Genomic DNA, 24,335 nt, shown 5'->3' on the forward strand with positions numbered 1-24,335 from the left:
AGAACTTACATGACTTTTCGTGTTCTAAGAAATTGGTATTTACAGTTTTCAGAGCAACATAAAATTTTTTTCTTTTTAAAATTGAAAAACATTTCATAATTCTTGTCTGTTTGAAACATTTGCTGAGAAACCAAACCCTGAAATATCTTTTCCAACTGCAGCCTTGAATTTATGTCACTCAAAATGATTATAATTTTAAAAGTACTACATAATATATAGGAAATGTTTTGTTCAATGTAAATTTTCACATTTAGCATTCTTTTCATATTTAATGTTTGCAATCTGAGCAAAGACTGCTATATTACATTTCTGGAAATTAAATACTTTTAGAAATTGTACCATTAGTGAAGTGGATGACAGTGTGCAGGCAAAGGCAGGCAAAAAAAAGAGGCAAAATCAGGACTTAAAAAAAACAGGAATCAAATGAGAAGATACATCACTAGATAAAACCACTTTACCCCTTGGAGCCATCTCTTCCTAGAGGACATGATTTTATACATTATCTTATGCATACAAATATCAAGTGGAGCTATTCTAGATGTTAATACTTGTGCTTCCCAACATGTGACCTGTGACTCACACAGGAGCCTCAGTTCAGTTCAGTCGCTCAGTCATGTCTGACTCTTTGCGACCCCATGAATCACAGCACGCCAGGCCTCCCTGTCCATCACCAACTCCCGGAGTTCACCCAAACTCATGTCCATCAAGTCAGTGATGCCATCTACCCATCTCATCCTCTGTCGTCCCCTTCTTCTCCTGCCCCCAGTCCCTCCCAGCATCAGAGTCTTTTCCAATGAGTCAACTCTTCACATGAGGTGGCCAAACTATTGGAGTTTCAGCTTTAGCATCAGTCCTTCCAATGAACACCCAGGACTGATCTCCTTTAGGATGGACTGGTTGGATCTCCTTGCAGTCCAAGGGACTCTCAAGAGTCTTCACCAACACCACAGTTCAAAAGCTTCAATTCTTCAGCGCTCAGCCTTCTTCACAGTCCAACTCTCACATCCATACATGACCACTGGAAAACCCATAGCCTTGACTAGACGGACCTTTGTTGGCAAGATAATATCTCTGCTTTTGAATATGCTATCTAGGTTAGTTATAATTTTCCTTCCAAGGAGTAAGCGTTTTTTAATTTCATGGCTGCAATCACCATCTGCAGTGATTTTGGAGCCCCCCAAAATAAAGTCTGCCACTGTTTCCACTGTTTCCCCATCTATTTCCCATGAAGTGATGGGACCAGATGCCATGATCTTCGTTTTCTGAATGTTGAACTTGAAGCCAACTTTTTCACTGTCCTATTTCACTTTCAAGAGGTTCTTTAGTTCCTCTTCACTTTCTACCATAAGGGTGGTATCATCTGCATATCTGAGGTTATTGATATTTCTCTCGGCCATCTTGATTCCAGCTTGTGCTTCTTCCAGCCCAGTGTTTCTCATGATGTACACTGCATAGAAATTAAACAAGCAGGGTGACGTACTCCATTTCCTGTTTGGAACCAGTCTGTTGTTCCATGTCTGTTGCTTCCTGACCTGCATATAGGTTTCGCAAGAGGCAGGTCTGGTGGTCTGGTATGCCCATCTCTTTCAGAATTTTCCACAGTTTATTGTGATCCACACAGTCAAAGGCCTTGGCATAGTCAATAAAGCAGAAATAGATGTTTTTCTGGAACTGTCTTGCTTTTTCCGTGATCCAGCAGATGTTGGCAATTTGATCTTTGATTCCTCTGCTGTTTCTAAATCCAGCTTGAAGATCAGGAAGTTCACGGTTCATGTATTGCTGAAGCCTGGCTTGGAGAATTTTGAGCATTACTTTACTAGCGTGTGAGATGAGTGCAATTGTGCAGTAGTTTGAGCATTCTTTGGCATTGCCTTTCTTTGGGATTGGAATGAAAACTGACCTTTTCCAGTCCTGTGGCCACTGCTGAGTTTTCCAAATTTGCTGGCATATTGAGTGCAGTACTTTCAAAGCATCATCTTTTAGGATTTGAAACAGCTCAACTGGAATTCCATCACCTCCACTAGCTTTGTTTATAGTGATGCTTCCTAAGGCCCACTTGACTTCACATTCCAGGATGTCTGGCTCTAGGTGAGTGATCACATCATCGTGATTATCTGGGTCGTGAAGCTCTTTTTTGTACAGTTCTTCTGGGTATTCTGGCCACCTGTTCTTAATATCTTCTGCTTCTGTTAGGTCCATACCATTTCTGTCCTTTATCAAGCTCGTCTTTGCATGAAATGTTCCCTTGGTATCTCTAATTTTCTTGAAAAGATCCCTAGTCTTTCCCATTCTGTTGTTTTCCTCTATTTCTTTGCACTGATCGCTGAGGAACGGTTTCTTATCTCTCCTTGCTATTCTTTGGAACTCTGCATTCAGATGCTTATAACTCTTTTCTCCGTTGCTTTTCGCTTCTCTTCTTTTCTCAGCTATTTGTAAAGCCTCCCCAGACAGCCATTTTGCTTTTTTTTGCATTTCTTTTCCATGGGGATGGTCTTGATCCCTGTCTCCTGTACAATGTCATGAACCTCCATCCATAGTTCATCAGGCACTCTGTCTATCAGATCTAGTCCCTGAAATCTATTTCTCAGTTCCATTGTATAATCATAAGTGATTTGATTTAGGTCATACCTGAATGGTCTAGTGGTTTTTGCTACTTTCTTCAATTTAAGTCTGAATTTGGCAATAAGGAGTTCACGATCTGAGCCACAGTCAGCTCCCGGTCTTATTTTTGCTGACTGTATAGAGCTTCTCCATCTTTGGCTGCAAAGAACATAATCAATTTGATTTCAGTGTTGCCCATCTGGTGATGTCCACGAGTAGAGTCTTCTCTTGTGTTGTTGGAAGAGGGTGTTTGCTATGACCAGTGTGTTCTCTTGGCAAAACTCTATTAGTCTTTGCCCTGCTTCATTCCGTACTCCAAGGCCAAATTTGCCTGTTACCCCAGGTGTTTCTTGACTTCCTACTTTTGCATTCCAGTCCCCTATAATGAAAAGGACATATTTTGGGGGTGTTAGTTCTAAAAGGTCTTGTAGGTCTTCATAGAACCATTCAACTTCAGCTTCTTCAGCATTACTGGTTGGGGCATAGGCTTGGATTACCGTGATATTGAATGGTTTGCCTTGGAAATGAACAGAGATCATTCTGTCATTTTTGAGATTGCACCCAAGTACTTCATTTTGGACTCTTTTGTTGACCATTTCTTCTAAGGGATTCCTGCCCACACTAGTAGATAAAATGGTCATCTGAGTTAAATTCACCCATTCCAGTCCATTTTAGTTTGCTGATTCCTAGAATGTTGACGTTCACTCTCACAGGAGGGCTGAGAGGAGATACTCCACATTCAAGGTCAGGAGGGGTGGCGGTGAGGAGATACCCTTCGTTTAAGGTAAGGAGCAGTGGGTGCACTTTGCTGGAGCAGCCGTGAAGAGATAGCCCACATCCAAGGTAAGAGAAACCCAAGTAAGATGGTAGGTGTTGCAAGAGGGCATCAGAGGGCAGACACACTGAAACCATACTCACAGAAAACTAGCCAATCTGATCACATGGACCACAGCCTTGTCTAACTCAATGAAACTAAGCCAAGCCATGTGGGGCCATCCAAGATGGGTGGGTCATGGTGGAGAGGTCTGACAGAATGTGGTCCACTGGAGAAGGGAATGGCAAACCACTTCAGTATTTTTGCCTTGAGAACCCCATGAACAGTATGAAAAGGCAAAATGACAGGATACTGAAAGGGGAACTCCCCAGGTCGGTAGATGCCCAATATGCTACTGGAGATCAGTGGAGAAATAACTCCAGAAAGAATGAAGGGATGGAGCCAAAGCAAAAACAATACCCAGTTGCAGATGTGACTGGTGATAGAAGCAAGGTCTGATGCTGTAAAGAGCAATATTGCATAGGAACCTGGAATGTCTCCATGAATCAAGACAACACTGGAGCCTAAGAAACTCATTTCCTTTTATACTGAAGTGGCTTGCCATTTCCTACTCCAAGGTATCTTCTGGACCCTGGGATAGAACCCATGTCTGTCTCCTGCATTGGCAGGCAGACTCTGTATCACTAGTGCCACCTGGAAAGCCCTAATTATCTACCAGGTGACACAAATTCCCAAGTTTGCACTCTATCCTCTCCTTTTAGACAGAGCTCCTTCTTCTGTAAACAACTCTATCAAAGGAGGAGTCACAGAATTAACATATAATTTAACGTCTCTTCAGTGGAATCAGCCACCAATAGCAAAGAGCAAGTAGCCTCAGTGATGCAGTGACCAATGGCCCCAGCTCCTTCCAGACCAGTAAGGGTCACTGGGCACACTGCCCTCAGAAAGCCTATTACTTCACAGAGAACTACGAAAGAGGCTAATGAACACTCTACACAGGCAAACACCATTTCAGAGACCTTCCAAAGAGAGCACTTTCAGGTGGGTGGCCAGGACAGGCATCGGAGCAAAGACAGAACTGGAACCGAGAATGTCAAAAGGAAGGGGTGGCCTCAGGTGGAGGTATTTCAGGTAGAGCTCTCCCCTATTGCAAAGGAAATGCTGGATGCTATTAAAAAGAGAGAGACAGGGCTGTTTGGTCTGGTGGAATTATGAGTTTGTGCAGGTAAATCAAAGAGGTGGGGTGGGCTGGAAGAGTAGGTTGTGAAAGGTTTTGAATGGGAGCGCTGCGAGTTTTAACTTCGGGAGGTAATTTGGCAGCTGCTGGTGATCAGGATCCTTCTATGGTCCCGTGTCCACACTTGGCTTCACCTGCACATGTAGGTCTACGGCACGGTCAAGAGGGAGCTGTTATCTCCCCATTTTTCATCTGCTTGGAATAAGCCACAGTTAGCCAGTTTCCATTTCTCTGATGGACAAAGCATTAATTTTCTTTTTCCGTTAGTAGAGGGTGTGCCAGGCAGAAAACTGTTTTGAGCTTCTTGTCCATTCACCCTTCAATCAGCACTGAGTGCCTAATCTGTGCCCTGCACTGGGTCTAACACCAGTGAAACCAAGTTGAACAAGACTTTGTCTCAGCACCCAAGAAGTTTATAGTCTATTCAATCACTTTGAAAACTGTTTCAGTTTCTTAAGAGCTAAATAGGCACCTATTCTAGGAGGAATTCTACTCTGATTTATTTACCCAAGAGAAATGAAAACATAATTCACAAAAAGCCTTGTACAAGACTATTTACAGCAGCTTTATTCATAAGTGGCAAAAACTAGAAATAAGCCAGGTATCCATCCACAGAAGACTGGATAAGTAATTGTGATAAAATCATCTAAGCAAGATTCCTCAGTAATAAAAAGGAACCAACTATAGACTCATGCAACAGCATGACTGCATCTCAAAAACAGTATGTTGAGCAAAAAAAAAACCAAAACCTAGACACATAAAGGTACATAGTATTTGATTCCATTTCATTCTAGAATAAGCAAAGTTAACCTGCATTTGATGGAAAGCAGATGAGTAGCTGCTTCTGGGAGGGAGGGTTGGTTGGTAAGAAGAATAAGGGAGCTTTCTCCCTGGTGTCTCAGAGGTTAAAGTGTCTGCCTCCAATGCAGGAGACCTGGGTTTGATCCCTGGGTCGGGAAGATCCCCTGGAGAAGGAAATGGTAACCCACTCCAGTATTCTTGCCAGGAGAATCCCATGGACGGAGGAGCCTGGTAGTCCATGGGGTCGCAAAGAGTCAGACATGACTGAGCGACTTCACTCACTCACTAGAATGATAGTGGTATTCTGTGCCTTGACATTCTTTCCACAAAAATGAATAATAGAGTTAATGCCAGAGCATTTGATGTAAGTAAATGTCTCAAACAAACAATATACAGCAACTTAGAGTCCAGAGGGAGAACAAGTGACACAATATGGTGGAAAGTAATACAAGGATCTACTGGACACTACAGAATCGCAAGGGGCGCTCCTAACCCAGATCAGGAAGGTCTGGATAGACATTTGGAAAAAAGTGACCCTGGAGCTGGGTGTTGAAAGATGAACAAGAGTCTACCAGGTTGGGAATAAAGGGTGGAAGAGAGGATATTCCTGACAGAGGAAACAGATATACAAAAGCAGAGGGGTCTTTCACATAAGTGGAGAAACTTCCTATGGCTGGACCACAGAGAGGAGGGACAGGGCAGCATGCAATGAGATGGAGAGATCAGAGTCAGAGCAGGCCTTCAGGCCCAAACATGTAACCCCCTGTGCTTCATCAGCGATGACTAATTTTAGCACATGGTATGTTTGAATAAGTCCAAGAAAGGTGACCCAAAAAAGACCTAAGTACTGGACACAAGCCCTTATCCACAGGCCCAAATGCTTGCCTCGGGGCTAAACAAAGCTACATCTTATATTCATTGTGCTGAATTTGGTATTCAAAAGACAGCCCACGTGGTAAATCATGTCGGGATATGTTGTTTGGATTTCAATTGTTCCTACGGGGTGGGGGGGGGGGGAAGAAGGGTGTGCTATGTACACAGAATTTATTTCAGCACCCACTTACATCACTGTTTCCCCCACCCCCCCACCCCCGCCACTGGTATATTTTAAGAAATAGTAGCCCTGCAGGATTTTGGGCTGGAGAAGAGGATGTTGTGGTTAAATAGGTTTGGGAAGTGCCACTTTTGGAGATTCACAGTACACATGAGCACAATGAAAGTTTTGAAGAGGTTGTTTAGTCTCCAAACCACCACTTCCCAGTATCATCTGATTATGGGAACTTTCTATGGAACATTTTTTGAGAAGTGTCTGTTTAGATAAGACTCAAACGAGACATAATATGTCCTTCCGGTCCCCAGAGCAGCTATTTTGGAAGTAACCAAATGGCTGAAATGACTGATCACTCTTCCTAATGATTCATTCTTCTTTTAACACAAGATAAAAGAGTAACAGTGACAATAACTATGTCTACTGAAAATAACTTTTCTCTACTGAGAACTTCCAAAGTGCTCCAAATTCTACACGTTTGGTCTTATAAAATCCTCCTGCAAAGCAGATAGTATCAGAAGTCCAGTTTAATAGATGAGGACACTGAAACAGACGAAGTTTAAACACTTGCTTAGGTTTTCACAGGTGGTAAATGACAGAGCTGGAATCTAACCCAGGCCTGCTATCTTCACCACTCTGCCACTCAGTCAGCTCCATTGTTCAATATTAATCAAGTTTATTCCTTCATGTATTCACTTGTTAATCATTCATTCATTCATTCATTCAAACCCTTCATTTAACAGTGAAGTACCAGAAACTGTACCTTAAGTTCATTACATTGGAAGAGTATCATTTTAGTCTAGTTTTTGCTGAAACTTGGTTTAGGAAGTGGGAGAAGGAAGATTCTTTATCTTTTCATCTCTGAATGACAGACAACTACACATCACCTACTCTCCTGACATGAACGTATGTCTCGTCTTGATTATTCTGGTCAAAAATTATATTGCTAGACAGGTTTCCACCCTAGCATTTTTTTTTTCTGGGTCCAGGTTACATCGATCATTTAATTAGGCCCTTCATGAAATACATTTTCTGAAATTTTCTTGAACACATTCTCAAAGTTAGACAATAATCTAAAAAAACCAAAAAGCAACAACAAAATAATCATCTCTAAAAACTATCCACCATTTCTATGTATTAATATCTCTTATCTGAAGAGGAAATTTTTTTTAAGTCTTATACTTTTTTTTTTTTTTTTACTTTATTTTGCTTTACAATACTGTATTGGTCTTGCCATACATTGACATGAATCCACCACGGGTGTACATGAATTCCCAATCCTGAACCCCTCTCCCACCTCCCACCCCATATCATCTCTCTGGGTCATCCCAGTGCACCAGCCCCAAGCATCCTCTATCCTGTATCGAACATAGACTGGCAATTCGTTTCTTACATGATAGTATACATATTTCAATGCCATTCTCCCAAATCATCCCACCCTCTCCTTCTCCCACAGAGTCCAAAAGTCCATTCTATACATCTGTGTCTCTTTTGCTGTATTACATAGAGGGTTATCATTACCATCTTTCTAAATTCTATATATATGCATTAGTTTACTGTATTGGTGTTTTTCTTTCTGGCTTACTTCACTCTGTATAATAGGCTCCAGTTTCATCCACCTCAGAACTGATTCAAATGTATTCTTTTTAATGGCTGAGTAATACTCCATTGTGTATATATACCACAGCTTTCTTATCCATTCATCTGCTGATGGACATCTAGGTTGTTTCCATGTCCTGTCTATTATAAACAGTGCTGGGGTGAACATTGGGGTACACGTGTCTCTTTCAATTCTGGTTTCCTCAGGGTGTATGCCCAGCAGTGGGATTGCTAGATCATAAGGCAGTTCTATTTGCAATTTTTTAAGGAATCTCCACACTGTTCTCCATAGTGGCTGTACTACTTTGCATTCCCACCAACAGTGTAAGAGGGTTCCCTTTTCTCCACACCCTCTCCAGCAGTTATTGCTTGTAGGCTTTTGGATCGCTGCCATGCTGACTGGTGTGAAATGGTACCTCATTGTGGTCTTGATTTGCATTTCTCTAATAATGAGTGATGTTGAGCATCTTTTCATGTGTTTGTTAGCCATCCGTATGTCTTCTTTGGAGAAATGTCTATTTAGTTCTTTGGCCCATTTTTTGATTGGGTCGTTTATTTTTCTAGAATTGAGCTGCATAAGTTGCTTATATATTTTTGAGATTAGTTGTTTGTCAGTTGCTTCATTTGCTATTATTTTCTCCCATTCAGAAGGCTGTCTTTTCACCTTGCTTAGTTTCCTTTGTTGTGCAGAAGCTTTTAATTTTAATTAGATCCCATTTGTTCATTTGTGCTTTTATTTCCAGAATTCTGGGAGGTGGATCATAGAGGATCCTGCTGTGATTTATGTCGGAGAGTGTTTTGCCTATGTTCTCCTCTAGGAGTTTTATAGTTTCTGGTCTTACGTTTAGATCTTTAATCCATTTTGAGTTTATTTTTGTATGTGGTGTTAGAAAGTGATCAAGTTTCATTCTTTTACAAGTGGTTGACCAGTTTTCCCAGCACCACTTGTTAAAGAGATTGTCTTTTCTCCATTGTATATTCTTGCCTCCTTTGTCAAAGATAAGGTGTCCACAGGTGTGTGGATTTATCTCTGGGCTTTCTATTTTGTTCCATTGATCTATATTTCTGTCTTTGTGCCAGTACCATACTGTCTTAATGACTGTGGCTTTGTAGTAGAGCCTGAAGTCAGGCAGGTTGATTCCTCCAGTTCCATTCTTCTTTCTCAAGATTGCTTTGGCTATTTGAGGTTTTTTGTATTTCCATATAAACTGTGAAATTATTTGTTCTAGCTCTGTGAAAAATACCACTGGTAGCTTGATAGGGATTGCATTGAATCTGTAGATTGCTTTGGGTATACTCATTTTCACTATATTGCTTCTTCCGATCCATGAACATGGTATATTTCTCCATCTATTAGTGTCCTCTTTGATTTCTTTCATCAGTGTTTTATAGTTTTCTATATATAGGTCTTTTGTTTCTTTAGGTAGATATATTCCTAAGTATTTTATTCTTTTTGTTGCAATGGTGAATGGAATTGTTTCCTTAATTTCTTTTTCTACTTTCTCATTATTAGTGTATAGGAATGCAAGGGATTTCTGTGTGCTGATTTTATATCCTGCAACTTTACTATATTCATTGATTAGCTCTAGTAATTTTCTGGTGGAGTCTTTAGGGTTTTCTATGTAGAGGATCATGTCATCTGCAAACAGTGAGAGTTTTACTTCTTCTTTTCCAATTTGGATTCCTTTTATTTCTTTTTCTGCTGTGATTGCTGTGGCCAAAACTTCCAGAACTCTGTTGAATAGTAGCAGTGAAAGTGGGCACCCTTGTCTTGTTTCTGACTTAGGGGAAATGCTTTCAATTTTTCACCACTGAGGATAAAGTTTGCTGTGGGTTTGCCATATATAGCTTTTATTATGTTGAGGTATGTTCCTTCTATTCCTGCTTTCTGGAGAGTTTTTATCATAAATGGATGTTGAATTTTGTCAAAGGCCTTCTCTGCATCGATTGAGATAATCATATGGCTTTTATTTTTCAATTTGTTAATGTGGTGAATTACCTTGATTGATTTGCGGATATTGAAGAATCCTTGCATCCCTGGGATAAAGCCCACTTGGTCATGGTGTATGATCTTTTTAATGTGTTGTTGGATTCTGATTGCTAGAATTTTGTTGAGGATTTTTGTATCTATGTTCATCAGTGATATTGGCCTGTAGTTTTCTTTTTTTGTGGCATCTTTGTCAGGTTTTGGTATTAGGGTGATGGTGGCCTCATAGAATGAGTTTGGAAGTTTACCTTCCTCTGCAATTTTCTGGAAGAGTTTGAGTAGGATAGGTGTTAGCTCTTCTCGAAATTTTTGGTATAATTCAGCTGTGAAGCCGTCTGGACCTGGGCTTTTGTTTGCTGGAAGATTTCTGATTACAGTTTCAATTTCTGTGCTTGTGATGGGTCTGTTACGATTTTCTATTTCTTCCTGGTTCAGTTTTGGAAAGTTGTACTTTTCTAAGAATTTGTCCATTTCTTCCCAGTTGTCCATTTTATTGGCATATAATTGCTGATAGTAGTCTCTTATGATCCTTTGTATTTCTGTGTTGTCTGTTGTGATCTCTCCATTTTCATTTCTAATTTTATTGATTTTTCTCCCTTTGTTTCTTGATGAGTCTGGCTAATGGTTTGTCAATTTTATTTATCCTTTCAAAGAACCAGCTTTTGGCTTTGTTGATTTTTGCTATGGTCTCTTTTGTTTCTTTTGCATTTATTTCTGCCCTAATTTTTAAGATTTCTTTCCTTCTACTAACTCTGGGGTTCTCCATTTCTTCCCTTTCTAGTTGCTTTAGGTGTAGAGTTAGGTTATTTGACTTTTTTCTTGTTTCTTGAGGTATGCCTGTATTGCTATGAACTTTTGAAGAGGAAATATTTTAATTTGAAGATGAAATAGTTTATCTCACTGGTATGTGCAAAAACTCTTCCATAGTCTTATTAGGAGCAATGCTAACTTCTTTGAGTAGGATCATTTTAACATGATTTTTCCCAGTATTTCACTTATACAGTTAAGATTTAAGCTTTTCTCCCATGTCCATACTCAGCTCAGCACACAGGGAGCTCATTAAAGACAAATGCAGTATCTGATCTTTCACAATGCTTTACCTTGGGCTGCTTGTTCAGCATAAAATAACTAAATTTAAAAAAAAATCTTTGCAGGTAGTTGAGTGGAGCACCCTAAAAGGCAGCCAAACACACCTTCTCCCTTGCAGTCCTGATGCATTCTCCTTTCAAGAGGGATGGGATTCAGTTCACAGTCCTCAGGGACACATCAGTGTGTGACTATGCTTCCTCCCACTGGAGCCCAGATGCAGGATAGGGCCTCATGACTATACACTGACTAACAGACCATCACATTTTGGCCCAAACGATCCTTACACTTTCTCCTTCCAATTTATGTGCCAGTGAAAAGTAGTCTACACATGCAAAACTTTATTTTAGAGCTCCTGCTAAACAGAAGCATCAAGCACCTAAAAATACAATATGAGCTCTGCTTTGTGTATAATCTATCATGCCAATCTGGACACATTTACAAGTAATCAAAAATAGGATGACTTTTTTTTGGTAGGAATAAATTCATCAAGAGTCAGAAGTTGAATGTACTCACTGGAAGTGATATAGCTCTAAAAGGCTTTAGCTTCTTAAAAGAAGGTCCCATTTTAATCAGATGGAATATACATTAAGAATTACACATTCCATATTCTTGTTATAAGAACATCCTCAAAACAAAGCCATATGGAAACAACTCAAGAAAACACAACCTACATCTATCCAAGAGTTTAGGCTTATATAATTTTAAGAATATTTAATGGCTCCATATTTACTATGCTAAAATAAGAAAAAAGATTCAGCATAGCTCAACCGCAAGGGTACATCTGAAATGACAAGAATACAAGCCTAAGATACTAAACACCCAGATTCCAGAAGTTTTTGGCAAAGCCAAGTATGTGAAGTCTCTTTCTCCGTGACTTCTAATATCTCACCATCCCATCTTCTGCCATCTGCCTCTAGCAAATGTCAGTGTATCCCCAGGATGAAAACATGCTTCCTTTCTGAATCATCCCCTAAAATACTCTGAAAAATATGACCTATTGCAATTGAGCATGATTGCCCAGAATTCAGGGAAAATAACCAAAGCCATAGTTTTCTCCCAGCAATCCAGAAGAACCAATATTGTAGAGCAATTGCCCTGCAATGATTGTGTTTTGTTCTATTAAAAAAAGAAAAAAAGAATCCCTCCCATCTAAATGACTGGTCTAAACTGAACCCTTAGAGACTCCTAAACTGACAGTCCAAACCATCTTTGAGAAACAGCAATCAAAATTCAGAACATACAAGGGAGTACTGAGGCTTCTGAGGATGTGTTAGAAAATAGAGCATTAAAATCACCTCCTGATTTGGAGTTTTGCATGGAGAGGGCTTTGAGCACGCAGTTCCTCTTTTTGTTGCTGGCGGATTTATGAGACTCTTAGAGCGCAAGGCCCTTATTGCAGTGTTACAACATTCTGTGTGATTAATTGATTGCAAATCACTGCACAGGGTGCCAAGATCACTGGTAGGAAGCAGGTCATTAAATAAAATTAAAGCTCTGCCAATGTTTTGCTTGTAAATGCTTCTTCCAATGCCTTACAGCAACAGCACCAGTCCTTACAAAAGGACCTCAATTCACCTGAGCGGTAGAGTCTCCTGTATTTTTTGGCAGATGATTCAAATATTCTATACTTAATCCAAACATTCAGCATGTTATGTTTTAGGAAGAAAAAGCTGTAGTGTATAATGGAATTTGCACAAAGAGAACTATGGAAAAGAGAGCTATGGAAGAGTCACCATGAAAATAATTAAATTTGCACAGTCTCACTGTGAAATTATTTAGCAAAAAGGCTCAGAGTCCTATCCTACAGAACTGGGAGCCTCTGCAAGACCACAGTTTTCCTTAGGTAAGCCTTCAAACCAAGCATTAACATTTCAAAATAAATTGAATTAATATCTCGCTTAGAATGAGAATGGGTACCCCGGCCCCTTCTCTAAATAAACTCTACAGTGATTTACCATGGCAAATCAGCATCACCACAGATTAAAACCCAGCCTTGGCTTATTTATCATCTGGCTCAAAGTCTGAGCAGAACAACAGGACAAGACTTCACCCCCTCAGCCAGCTGTTTCTGGAAACTGACTAGCTGAGAACACATAGATGCCTTTCCATCAGTCTGTCTGGGGCAGAGCAAATGGATATATTTCTTAAGATGTGATCACATTTAATTTTAAGATTGCTATAATAAATATGTGATCTTTCAGGCAGTATTTTAAGGCTGATGAGCAGAAGGTGGTGCTAGGGAAACTGGTTCCCATTCTAGGAGTGTACTTAATGAAACAAACACTAATGGTTTTGCCTGGGGAGGTACACTGGACTGTTAAACAGGATTTAGCAGAAGGAAAAAGTTTAAGAAAGTGTTTCACTGATGCTGAGCTAGCTGCCCATGTTTAATTTACTGGTGTTCGAGCTGCTGCTGCTAAGTCGCTTCAGTCGTGTCCAACTCTGTGTGACCCCACAGACGGCAGCCCACCAGGCTCCCCCGTCCCTGAGATTCAAGAACACTGGAGTGGGTTGCCATTTCCTTCTCCAGTGCATGAAAGTGAAAAGTGAAAGTGAAGTCACTCAGTCATGTCCGACTTGTAGCAACCCCATGGACTGAAGCCTACCAGGCTCCTCCATCCATGGGATTTTCCAGGCAAGAGTACTACTTTATGGTTAAAAAGAAATACCCCAATGAACAGATAGGCTGACTAATTGTCACTGATGTAACAATTCAATGCAAAATTGTTTACATGCCGTCTTTCTAAAATGACAGGGATGAATTCAGTTCCACTTGTTTAGGATAAATTAAGGCATTTATAGAGAAGATGTTTTAACTTGTTGAGCTTTCATTTGCTACACATATTCATCTGGGGCTATATGTACAATATTCTAAAAGGAAAAAGAAAAAGATGTTCTCCGGAGTTGAACAAAGAGTACCTATATCAAACTCAAAAGTGAGACTATACATTCGAAGACAAATTTATTTCAACATTAATGAAGAAAAAAAGTTGTTCAGTAGCTCAGTTGTGTCCAAACCTTTGCAACCCTATGGACTGTACCTAGCCAGGCTTCGCTGTCCTTCATGATGTCCCAGAGTTGGTATTAGTTAAAGTTTGCTACTTAGCATCCAGAAAAGTATTTAAGGCAAGCAATCATATAGTTATCCTGACATTTTAAAAATGCCATCTTACATACACCCACCTGACAAAAGTTTTCAAACTCACTCAATCCAGGTAGCTATCCTGAAGCACTTGTCTAATCTGTCTGTATTAACTACCATCACACCTCACATGTCTGCTGTCTTTCCTCAACATCTCTCAATGCCTCAGTCAAGCCAAACGTTGCTTTCATTTCTGCAAGTGTGGATCTTGACTCCTTCATTCACATCATGCCAAACACTGTGCTTGGTGCCTGTGATGGAGCAATTAACAAAGGAGGTACATGGAGCTCCCCATGCCCTTGAAGCTTATTCTACAGCGGGGCAGGCAGTCCTTACATAAATGATTACACATGTCATTAATTCAAATTATGAGAAGCGCTAACAAGGGGTGCTTCCTGGTGATTCTGAGCCTTGATTTTTCTCAGTTTATCCAGGACTAACAACAACAAATCAATTCAGGATAACTGAACTCAAAAAGAAATTAAGGTCATAAACCAGAACATAATTTTTAAATTTAAAAGGGAAAATGATTTAAACCATAATATTCCTATTGGGCATTCTTAACATTTTCTTTCTCGGAGGAAAGCCTATTTGGGGAACTCAATTATTACTATAAGTTCTCCTGGGGATACATTGATGTAATGCAACCATTTATATAGTGCAGCCAATGAGGGTTGGGTGTTCTGCATCCCAAACTGAGATGTTCAGTCTTGTTGCCAAAATCTCTCCTACATTTGGTTTTGAAAACATGGTTGACTGATGTAAGTTCTTCCTCTATAGAGAGGAACAAAGGGAAACAAAATGCTGTGACTTTTCCCTAAGACAGTTCTGGTAATAAACTAACAAACACTTCTTAGGCCAATATGGAAGAGGAGCTAACCCTTTATATCCTATTTTATTTCCATTCTGAGTAAAAACTTCCCCAATTTACATTTTAAAAAATTGTATTTGAAACTACTGGCTTCCTACTGTCATTCAGGAAAGTAAAGTGTTAGTTGCTCAGCTGTGTCCAACTCTTTGTGACCCCATGGACTGTAGCCTGCCAGGCTCCTCTGTTCATGGAGTTCTGCAGGCAAGAATACTGGAGTTGGTAGCTATTCCCTTCTTTCAGGGGATCTTCCTGATCCAGGGATTGAACCCAGGTCTCCTGTATTCCAAGCAGATCCTTTATGTCTGAGCCACCAAGAGACATTTTCATTTCTATCAGCAGCCACCTCTGAACCACAATTACAGTGAATTCTTTCTGCCAGGTGGGGATAAAGCTGAAGTTCAGTGGACCCAGACATGCTTGGCACTTTTTTTTAAGTTCTGCTAACACTTCTCTTTTGTACAGATGAGGAATTAAGGCTTAGGAATCACCCAGCAGGCATAGGAGCCTGAGTTAGCATTTGAACTGGGGTTCTTTAACATCAAGCCCAGCACTGAGGTTGGCAGTTCAGGGAAAGCTAACAGGATGGCTGCTTCGGAACCACCTAAAAAGAACATTAGAAATACAGATTTGCAGGCCCATCCAAGTCCAACCAAATCAGAATGTCTGAGCAGAGGAATGCATTCCTCTGTTTTATTGCTCTCTTGCAGAAACTGTTAGAACCATGGTTCTAGCAGCCAACCCTAACCGTGGCATCTCATTTCTCATGAGCCTCATAGTTAGAGGGGGCCCTCCTCAACACCATCACAGGATTTAAGGAGTTGGAGTAGGGGGGAAAGTCTCTCTGGGTTTCAATCCATTGGCATTAATTCCATCCAGTACACTCAACCCCATTTTTCTAAATTCATCTGCTCACAGGGACTGAATGAATAGAAAGTGAAAAAGAAAAGTTGTCTTTGAAAAACAGAGACAACCACCACCAACACACAAGGTTTTTGTAAAGGACATGAGATCATGAATTGAACTGCGTTTTAAATGCCATGAAGTGCCATATAAGATTACGTTACTAATTTCAATGGACTAATTTCAAGCCAGGAGGAATATAACCTCCTCAATTTAAGTGAAAACAAAAAACAAGTTAGACCATCTATTTTTACAAATAAAATTTTACTAGAACACAGTTTATCTCATTCTTAATGTATTTTCTATGACTGATTTTGAGCTACAGAGGCAGAGTTGACTACATGCAACAAAGACCAATGGGCTGAAAAGACCCAAGCATTCGCTATGTGGTCCTGTAAGGCAAAGTCTGCCACCCACGCTGAACCAGATGGTCACATTTTTCTTAGGTAAACACAAAACACATCAGTCCTTAGTGGAACACCCAACGTTTTAAGTAAGCCCTAAAAATGAAATTTTCATGGTTGGATGGATAGGGATGAAAGAGTAGACAGCCCCCAGATTGGGATTTGTGAAAATGTGATGCTTTCTCTGCCCAGTTTGGGTCACTATCCCAGGAGTCACAGAGACAGACAGGAGCACGCCTTATCCTGCAGGCCGGTTTGGTACAAAATTGGTTACAAACTTTCCTTCCAAACCCAACCCTTAATCACTTTGAGAATAAAGCCACACTGTACTACAGAGGTCAAATATGCAAGCCATAGACCACGAACTTGTGTCTGCACATATATGTATGTATGTAGATGCATATGAGGTGTTCTTTTATTTCAGCTAAGGATGACCCAAGGTCAGGCCTAACCCCTGGAATCCTTCACACAGAGTAGGCTCCCACTTCAGCAGCTTGTTCAAACCAGCCTGGAACCTCAGCAGGGAAAAACAGACAGCCCCACGGCTGGCTGGCTGCCTGGGAACCCACCCACCTGCTGGTTTTGCTCGCCTGCTGTGTGCTGGGCTCTGCTCACTGCGGCGGGATGGCCCTGGCCCAGATGGCTCACACAGCCAACCTGCCCCCAGAGAACTATGCAATCAGGAAGCTGGCAGCCAGCACCCACGGCTCACCAGGCTCTACAAGTAAATGGCATGTTTCCCTTTCCTGGTACAAAATCCGCAGAAGGTGAAAGTCAATCATCTCCACCCATCAGTGAGAAAGATTAAAATTAAGCCTTTGAGCCCAGCTGTTTATACTCTTGTCGTGATGCGGATGACGGAGAGCAAGCAGTATTATGGTTTCCCTTAAAATGTTAACCAAAGTGATAGCCAAGATTCTAGAAAAAAAGATAAAGGGTTGACCAATAATTTCCCAGTTTTGACCTCTATGAACTCCCATAGATATAGATATAATAATTTCATGCCATATGAATATCTCAACCTATCTGATTTGGTTTTATTTAAGCAATTCAAAATAAAGGCATCTGATATTCTCTCCCAATCATAGAGTTCAAAATTCCCAAAGCTATTTAATTAAGGTCTAGGTTTGGAAAAATATCTTAATGAGTCTATAAACATCTTTTGCCCTAATTTCTGTGTTGAAGGAAATGGCAACCCACTCCAGTATTCTTGCCTGGAGAATCCCATAGGCAGAGGAGTCTGGTGGGCTACAGTCCATGGGGTTGCAAAGAGTGAGACATGACTGAGCAACAATTTCACCTTCACTGTGTTGACAGAGGCTTGATAACAGATACCTATATCTATAAAGAATATAGATATTTATCACAATTTTATTGTTTTGCATTTTTAAAAATTCCTCTAACCAACTTTTTTTTGTTTTTTTGTTTTTTAAAAGTTCATACTGTAGTTAAATTACAATTCAACTTTGGTATTTTTTTTTTTAAATTAAAGCTTTCATGGCACCTAAAAATAGCAAAGAGAAAATAATTTATCCTGTGTTAAAGGCAGAATGTGTCCCCCTCCATAAATTCAGATATTGAAGTCCTAACCCCTAATGCCTCAAAATGCATTTGAAGATAGAGTCTTCAAAGAAGTAAATGAGTGAGGTCACTAACTCATGCCCTGATCCAACATGACTGATGTCCTTTAAGATGAAATTTGAACAGATTTGCACAGAGGGAAGACTACGTGAAGGCAGGGAGAAGACAACCCTCTATAAGCCAAGAGACACCTGGAAAAACAAATCCTGCCAACACCTTGATCTTGGACTTCCAGCCTCCAGAAGTGCAAGAAAGAAACTTCTCTTTGAGCTACCCAATCTGTGGTACTTTATTATGTCAGCTCTAGCAAACTAATACATCCACCTTTTCAAATGCCTCTTTGTCAATGAAGTTTATACTATCTAATGCCAGGTTCAGGCTTATGGGAAATTGCCTGTAGGTCTTTGGCAAAAGCTTCTTTTCACACAGAATACACAAATAAGGTACCCATTTCTGAATTATAGAATATCTTTTAAATGTTAGAAATTATCACCTACTCACTTCTTAAACACTATTAAATACTAACTAGAGCATAGCTTTTATTTGGAAATTTTCTATTATATTTCCATATGTCAAAAAAAAAAAGTCACTGAAAGCTTAACACAGCTGTGTTTTAAAAAAAATATGACAACACTGCCAAGACAAAATATTCTGAATACAATGCTTTGAATCTGAAAATATTTTGATGGGCACTAAATTCTAACATGTAGTAAAGGGAAACACTCTTCTGGAATTCAAACTTAATAAAGTTATTCTTTTTCCAAAGTCAACTATGTGACTAATGCATGAAATCTGGTTCTCAATTTAAATTTTATCATACACATTATGGAAAAATTATGATTTGCTGAAAAGGAATTTTTTGTTAACCTGCAAATATTGAGGTACAGATAAAAATATCACTGAAAGGGGAGACTAAGAATATTTCAGATTAATTATCATACCATATTTTCTCTGTTGATTAATGGCAAAGGCAAATATAAACTATGGGCTTCCCAGGTGGCTCAGTGGTAAAGAACCTGCCTGCCAATGCAGGCACTGCAGGAGACATGGGTTTGATCCCTGGGTCAGGAAGAGCCCCTGGAGGAGGAAATGGAAACCCACTCCAGTATTCTTGCTTGGGAAATCTCATGGAGAGAGGAGCCTGGTGGGCTACAGTCCATCGGGTTGAAAAGAGTGGGAACAACTTAGTGACTAAACAACAACAACAAATATAAACTAACAGAGACGCTGAGTAAATAGTTTTGGAATTCTAAAACTGAAAAAAAAAAAAAAAACGGCACAGAAAGAAGGTGGGTTTTGCTGATTTTTGCCTTTAAGAAGAGTAATACAGTTGAGCATTTCATGGGGCCATTTATATAGCAATTGTCCTACGGGGACTACACTGTTTAAAGAAATTCAAATTTTCTGGAGTCTTGGCTAGTGTCCCTCAGAAGAGTGCAGATTACATTCATAAACCAAGCATCTCTTTGACTATAAATAAAATCAAATACCAATTTGAATTTAATGTTAAAACATCAAGAATTTTGTTCATGAGACAACTTCCAAAACTGGAAAGTAACGCTCTTTATAAAGTATTACCTTAAAAAATGTTTACTAGTAACACAGGGCTATTGTTAGGGAACACTGGAGACACAAACGATCCTTAAGAAAATGTGTCTGATAGGGGAAAATGCGGAGAAGGCAATGGCACCCCACTCCAGTACTCTTGCCTGGAAAATCCCATGGACGGAGAAGCCTGGTGGGCTGCAGTCCATGGGATCACTAAGAGTTGGACACGACTGAGCAACTTCACTTTCACTTTTCACTTTCATCCATTGGAGAAGGAAATGGCAACCCACTCCAGTGTTCTTGCCTGGAGAATCCAGGGACAGGGGAGCCTGGTGGGCTGCCGTCTACGGGGTAGCACAAGGTTGGACATGACTGAAGTGACTTAGCAGCAGCAGCAGCAGGGGAAAATGTGAAGCTAAAGGGTATTTATGAAATCTGAAAATCCTCAGAACTCATGCAACCACTGACCACCACAATCCAAATGATTTAGAAATATTTTCCAAATGGTAATATTAAAAAAGAGAAGGAAGGAACGAAAGCAACAAGAACCACAAAGAACTAGGCCTTCAACATTAATTTCCTGCCAAGACATTACAACAGGATTTATTCTAGTTCTACTCCAATTTCTTCTAACAGGAGAATTTAAAACAGCACTCCAGAAATTAGCAACGTACAATGTGACAGCTCAGTGCATGGGCTCCAGAGCCAGTCTTCCCAGTTCATCTCCAGCTCTGCTATTCACCAGCTACTGGCCTTGGACAGATCACTGAACCTCTCTTGCCTCCATTTCCCCCCTCAAATGGAGACAATAACAGAGTCATCTCAGTGGGTGGTTGTTAGTACTAAACGGATTTCTCCACATAAAACCTTAGCACAGTGCTTCAGATTGGGTTAAGTGTCCGGTAACTGTCAGTGGCAGTAGTAATGATGGAGACACCGAAAAATCAGTGACGACCAGAACACAAAGAGCACAGGAGAACGTCTGATGAGGTCGGCCTGAGCGACCAAAATGAAAATTCCAATCTGGGCGACGGCTAAACATGTTCAAGAATGTTATTTACACCCAATTTTCTTCCACTAGGTTCACTGTTCCCCAAATTCACATTTCCACTGATCTGAGCTGCTCTCAGGGACCCTACACAAGACCAGACAAAAGAGCAAATGATTCTTTAGGGAGTTGCCCGAAAATAGCCCACTGATGACATCAAACCACAGTTAAATGCATGTTTAACAAAAACACCAGCCAAGAACATGAGAGGTAAATTCTGTTAGTGAGACCAGTGGTCCCTGAAGGCCACTCACCCCACGATAGAGCAGCAAAATGTGAAAGCAGGGGACGCCGACATAGCACTGTCCTGAATCCTAGCACATGGACTGGCCCCTCTCCACCAGCACAGCCTGGACTGATTTCTTCCAGCTTCCCCCCGCCCCACTTCCCCCTTCCTGCCCCCCTCCAAAGGCATACAAGGAAAGCCCAGAAAAAGTCTAGTGAAGACCACCATCAGCGGCTTATTTTGAGCTACTTTCGATTCTGAGAACCGTGAAAGCTCTGGAATGGCTCGAACAATTTTATCTGGCCCTGACAACCCTCTTAAGAGTATCTATCCAATTTTCATTCCACTTGCCTATCACCTCCTCCTAATCTCTGACTTTATTCTCTCTCCTCCAGAAACTGCTTATCATGCTTCAGTAAACCAACATAAATAGAGTTTTTTTGACTAGTTGCAAAACTCCAATGCTTAACAGCCCACACTGCATTTCTGATCTAATCCTTCCTGCACACACCAGGATGCTCCCAAGAGAGGAGGGCCAGAGTTGATTTTGCTCTCTTCTATCAATGTCCTGAGTGTCCTTGGCCTATACTGGACACACTATCTGAAGCAGAAGCACGTTTTCTCAGCATTTTCCTTGGCTGTATTTATTTCCTTACATGTGGGGACACTGGGTTTTGTATATAATCACTGTTTATTTCCTTAGTACATGTTCTATCTCCTGCAAGCAGGCAGCCAAATGTTTAAAAGCTTTCTACTTTAAAGCACAACTCAACAGAAAAAGATGGGAGATACAGGAAAAGTAGGAATACGTATTTCAAACAAAAGCAGAATGTGGTTTAACTCAAACTGAGTTTCTGAATTATCCCAAAGCTGGCATGCAAAACCACACTGACAACACAGAAAGCACTGCAAATAGCAACTTAATGAATGCACACAGCGAAGCAACATGTACCAGGAGAAGGCATTCTACAGTATGGTCTCTACAATATTAGAGCTCCAAGACAGTATATTCAAGGGGTTACATTTTCTACATTTGGCCCCTATTTTAGATCTCAATTCACTATTCCATTTTTTCCCCTTTTTTATTTAAAGAATATTTGAAATGATAAAGAAGGACTTCATTCTATGTTGACAAGAAATGTTACAGCAGTGACCGAATAATGTAAAGAATTATCCACTGCGAAGAATTAACATAATTTGGGTTAGTAATAGACCTACTTTCAGACAGTGTCAGAATTATTACTCCCTAATTCCAAGAAGCTGGACACATTCAAACCTTTTTGTTGCTGACAAATTATTCTCCAGACAAGCTAAGCACATCTACGAAGCATGGAAACCAATCTCTGTCCAATTCTGAAGGTCCCTGTACCTCTGCTTGCTTCATGTTTCTGAAACATTTTGCTGTCGGTGATTTATTTCCCATCCATGTGGCCAGCCATTTGTTTATTCTATTGCATGCCATCTGTTTTTCGGTAGAGAGGTTTCAAGTTCTTCTCATTCCCTACCTCATATCCCACGGAAAACAATTTATAATAGACATAGATTTAAATCATTTGGATTCACATGGAGCTGGTAACTCGAGCTGCCTTTCATTTACATGTGACAAATGTTTCAATGGGATTAGCAAATTGTGTTATTATGAGGTACTTAAGGAGACACAACACCTTTTTTTTTTTTAAATGACAGATGATGTTAATGGTTTCATTTGGGGTGTTTAACAGCAGTACAGAAGACTTTACTAAAGTTGTAGGAAATTGCCCCAAGAGACAATAAAGCCCTACCACAAACCCTGTCCATGTCTTTTATTTCTGAGAGTCAACAAGGATATGTATCAGGATGTGGTCAGATCTACAGTGAAGGATAAATATCAAGTTGCTTCACTTTTCAGGGGAAAGTTATCATTTAACCCACAGATATGATAATCCTGTCTGCTTCTCACATTTCGGTGACATCCTCTAAGCCCTCCCTCCACCCATGCTCTAGCTTGTCTCGATTCTCACAAGCGACGGAAGCCAGACTTTCCCAAAGAAAAGCGTATGCTGCAAACTCCCGCTCAGCAGCACCAATGTATTCCCATTCTAGGGCCCACTTTGATCTGCTCTAAAGAAGAGCCGACCATTCAGAGAAATAGCTTCTTGTGGAAACTACACAGATGACATGTAAAGTATTAATTACCATTTTTACAAGAATCCTTGCTGCTTTGGTGGAGAGGGGGTATCTGATGACAGGCCCCAGCCGCTATCCACAGTTCATGGTTGATATCTGAGGGTTGAGAAACGTCCGTCTTGAGGTCTACTTGATTTTCACTAGTCCTTACCAAATCAGAATGAGATACGCCTGGGGGGTAAGCGGCATCCTGATCGATATCTGGTGGCGTCGGTTTGTTCAAAGGGTTAAGTGACATTTGCACTAAAGCTTCATTGAAGAAGAATGAATTTTCATGACATAAAGTCTCAGATTGATTAAGTTCCATTACCTGTGCAAGAAAAAACACAATAATTTCTTTAGCAATTTGCACCAGTTTTATAACATATTTATTCCTAATAGAATTTAGCAATCAAGACTTTAATGAGTATGGTAGAGGATATTACCCTTGACTCCCTCCTCCCATCCTCTTTTAATAAGCCAGTACCAAAAACTTCAATTAACAAAACATAGCCTATCTTAAAAGAAATACAAATCAAATGAAAACACCTGTGCAGTAGTGTTCACTGTCATGAAAAGTGTTTCTACTTTAAGGGAATAGCATTCTCACTTTCGCTAAATAAAAGTTGAAAACATTCATGTATATGTAAGGTATTTGCAACAAATATAATTTAGCCAACTAGAAAGGAAAATAAAATATAACACAGATCATTCTTATAAGCTGATCAACTTCTATAACTTTATATACTATCATTAAAAAGTATCTATGTGCACACAGTACAGAAAAGTAAACTCCTGGGACAAATGAAATTGTCAAGAGTGTCTCAAGAGGGTGCAAAATGAAACACGGAACTTTTCAAAAGGTTTTCTTCTGACTAAACATTAAACTACTCACATTAACTGCCACTGGTGAAAAATGGATTTTGAATTTACTAGGTCCTTGTGGCTCAACTGGTAAAGAATCTACCTGCAATGCAGGAGACCTGGGTTCAATCCCTGGGTTGGGAAGATTCCCTGGAGAAGGGAAAGGCTACCCTCTCCAGTATTCTGGCCTGGAGAATTCCAAGGATTACAGTCCATGGGGTTGCAAGGAGACTTTCACTTTAGGTTAAATTTACAAAAAAGAGAATAAGCTTGGAATAATAGGTAGTATACTTGTTAAATTCAGCACCTGTGCACATTCCTAGCTAATGATCCACTGAAAGGTAAATCTCTACAGAACTCTGAAGACCAGAGCACATCTGTCTTCAGACGTGAAACACACTCATGCCCAGGCAGACTCCAGGACAAAACTCGCCTCACTGGGACAACGCAATTCTGTATTGCTTCCCTT

At 40.2% G+C, this 24,335-nt stretch overlaps 1 protein-coding gene across 1 annotated transcript in view; it reads right to left on the minus strand.

Annotated features, from left to right (window-relative positions):
- Positions 1-24,335, minus strand: part of ARHGEF28 (Rho guanine nucleotide exchange factor 28) — a 133,524-nt gene that overhangs the window by 16,124 nt on the left and 93,065 nt on the right. The window contains exon 27 of the mRNA XM_052659172.1: positions 23,033-23,333. Within this exon, the coding sequence (XP_052515132.1) occupies positions 23,033-23,333 (301 nt within the window). The remainder of the gene's footprint in view (positions 1-23,032; positions 23,334-24,335) is intronic.

This window comes from Budorcas taxicolor, chromosome 20, assembly GCF_023091745.1.
Source record: "Budorcas taxicolor isolate Tak-1 chromosome 20, Takin1.1, whole genome shotgun sequence".
NCBI lineage: Eukaryota > Metazoa > Chordata > Mammalia > Artiodactyla > Bovidae > Budorcas > Budorcas taxicolor.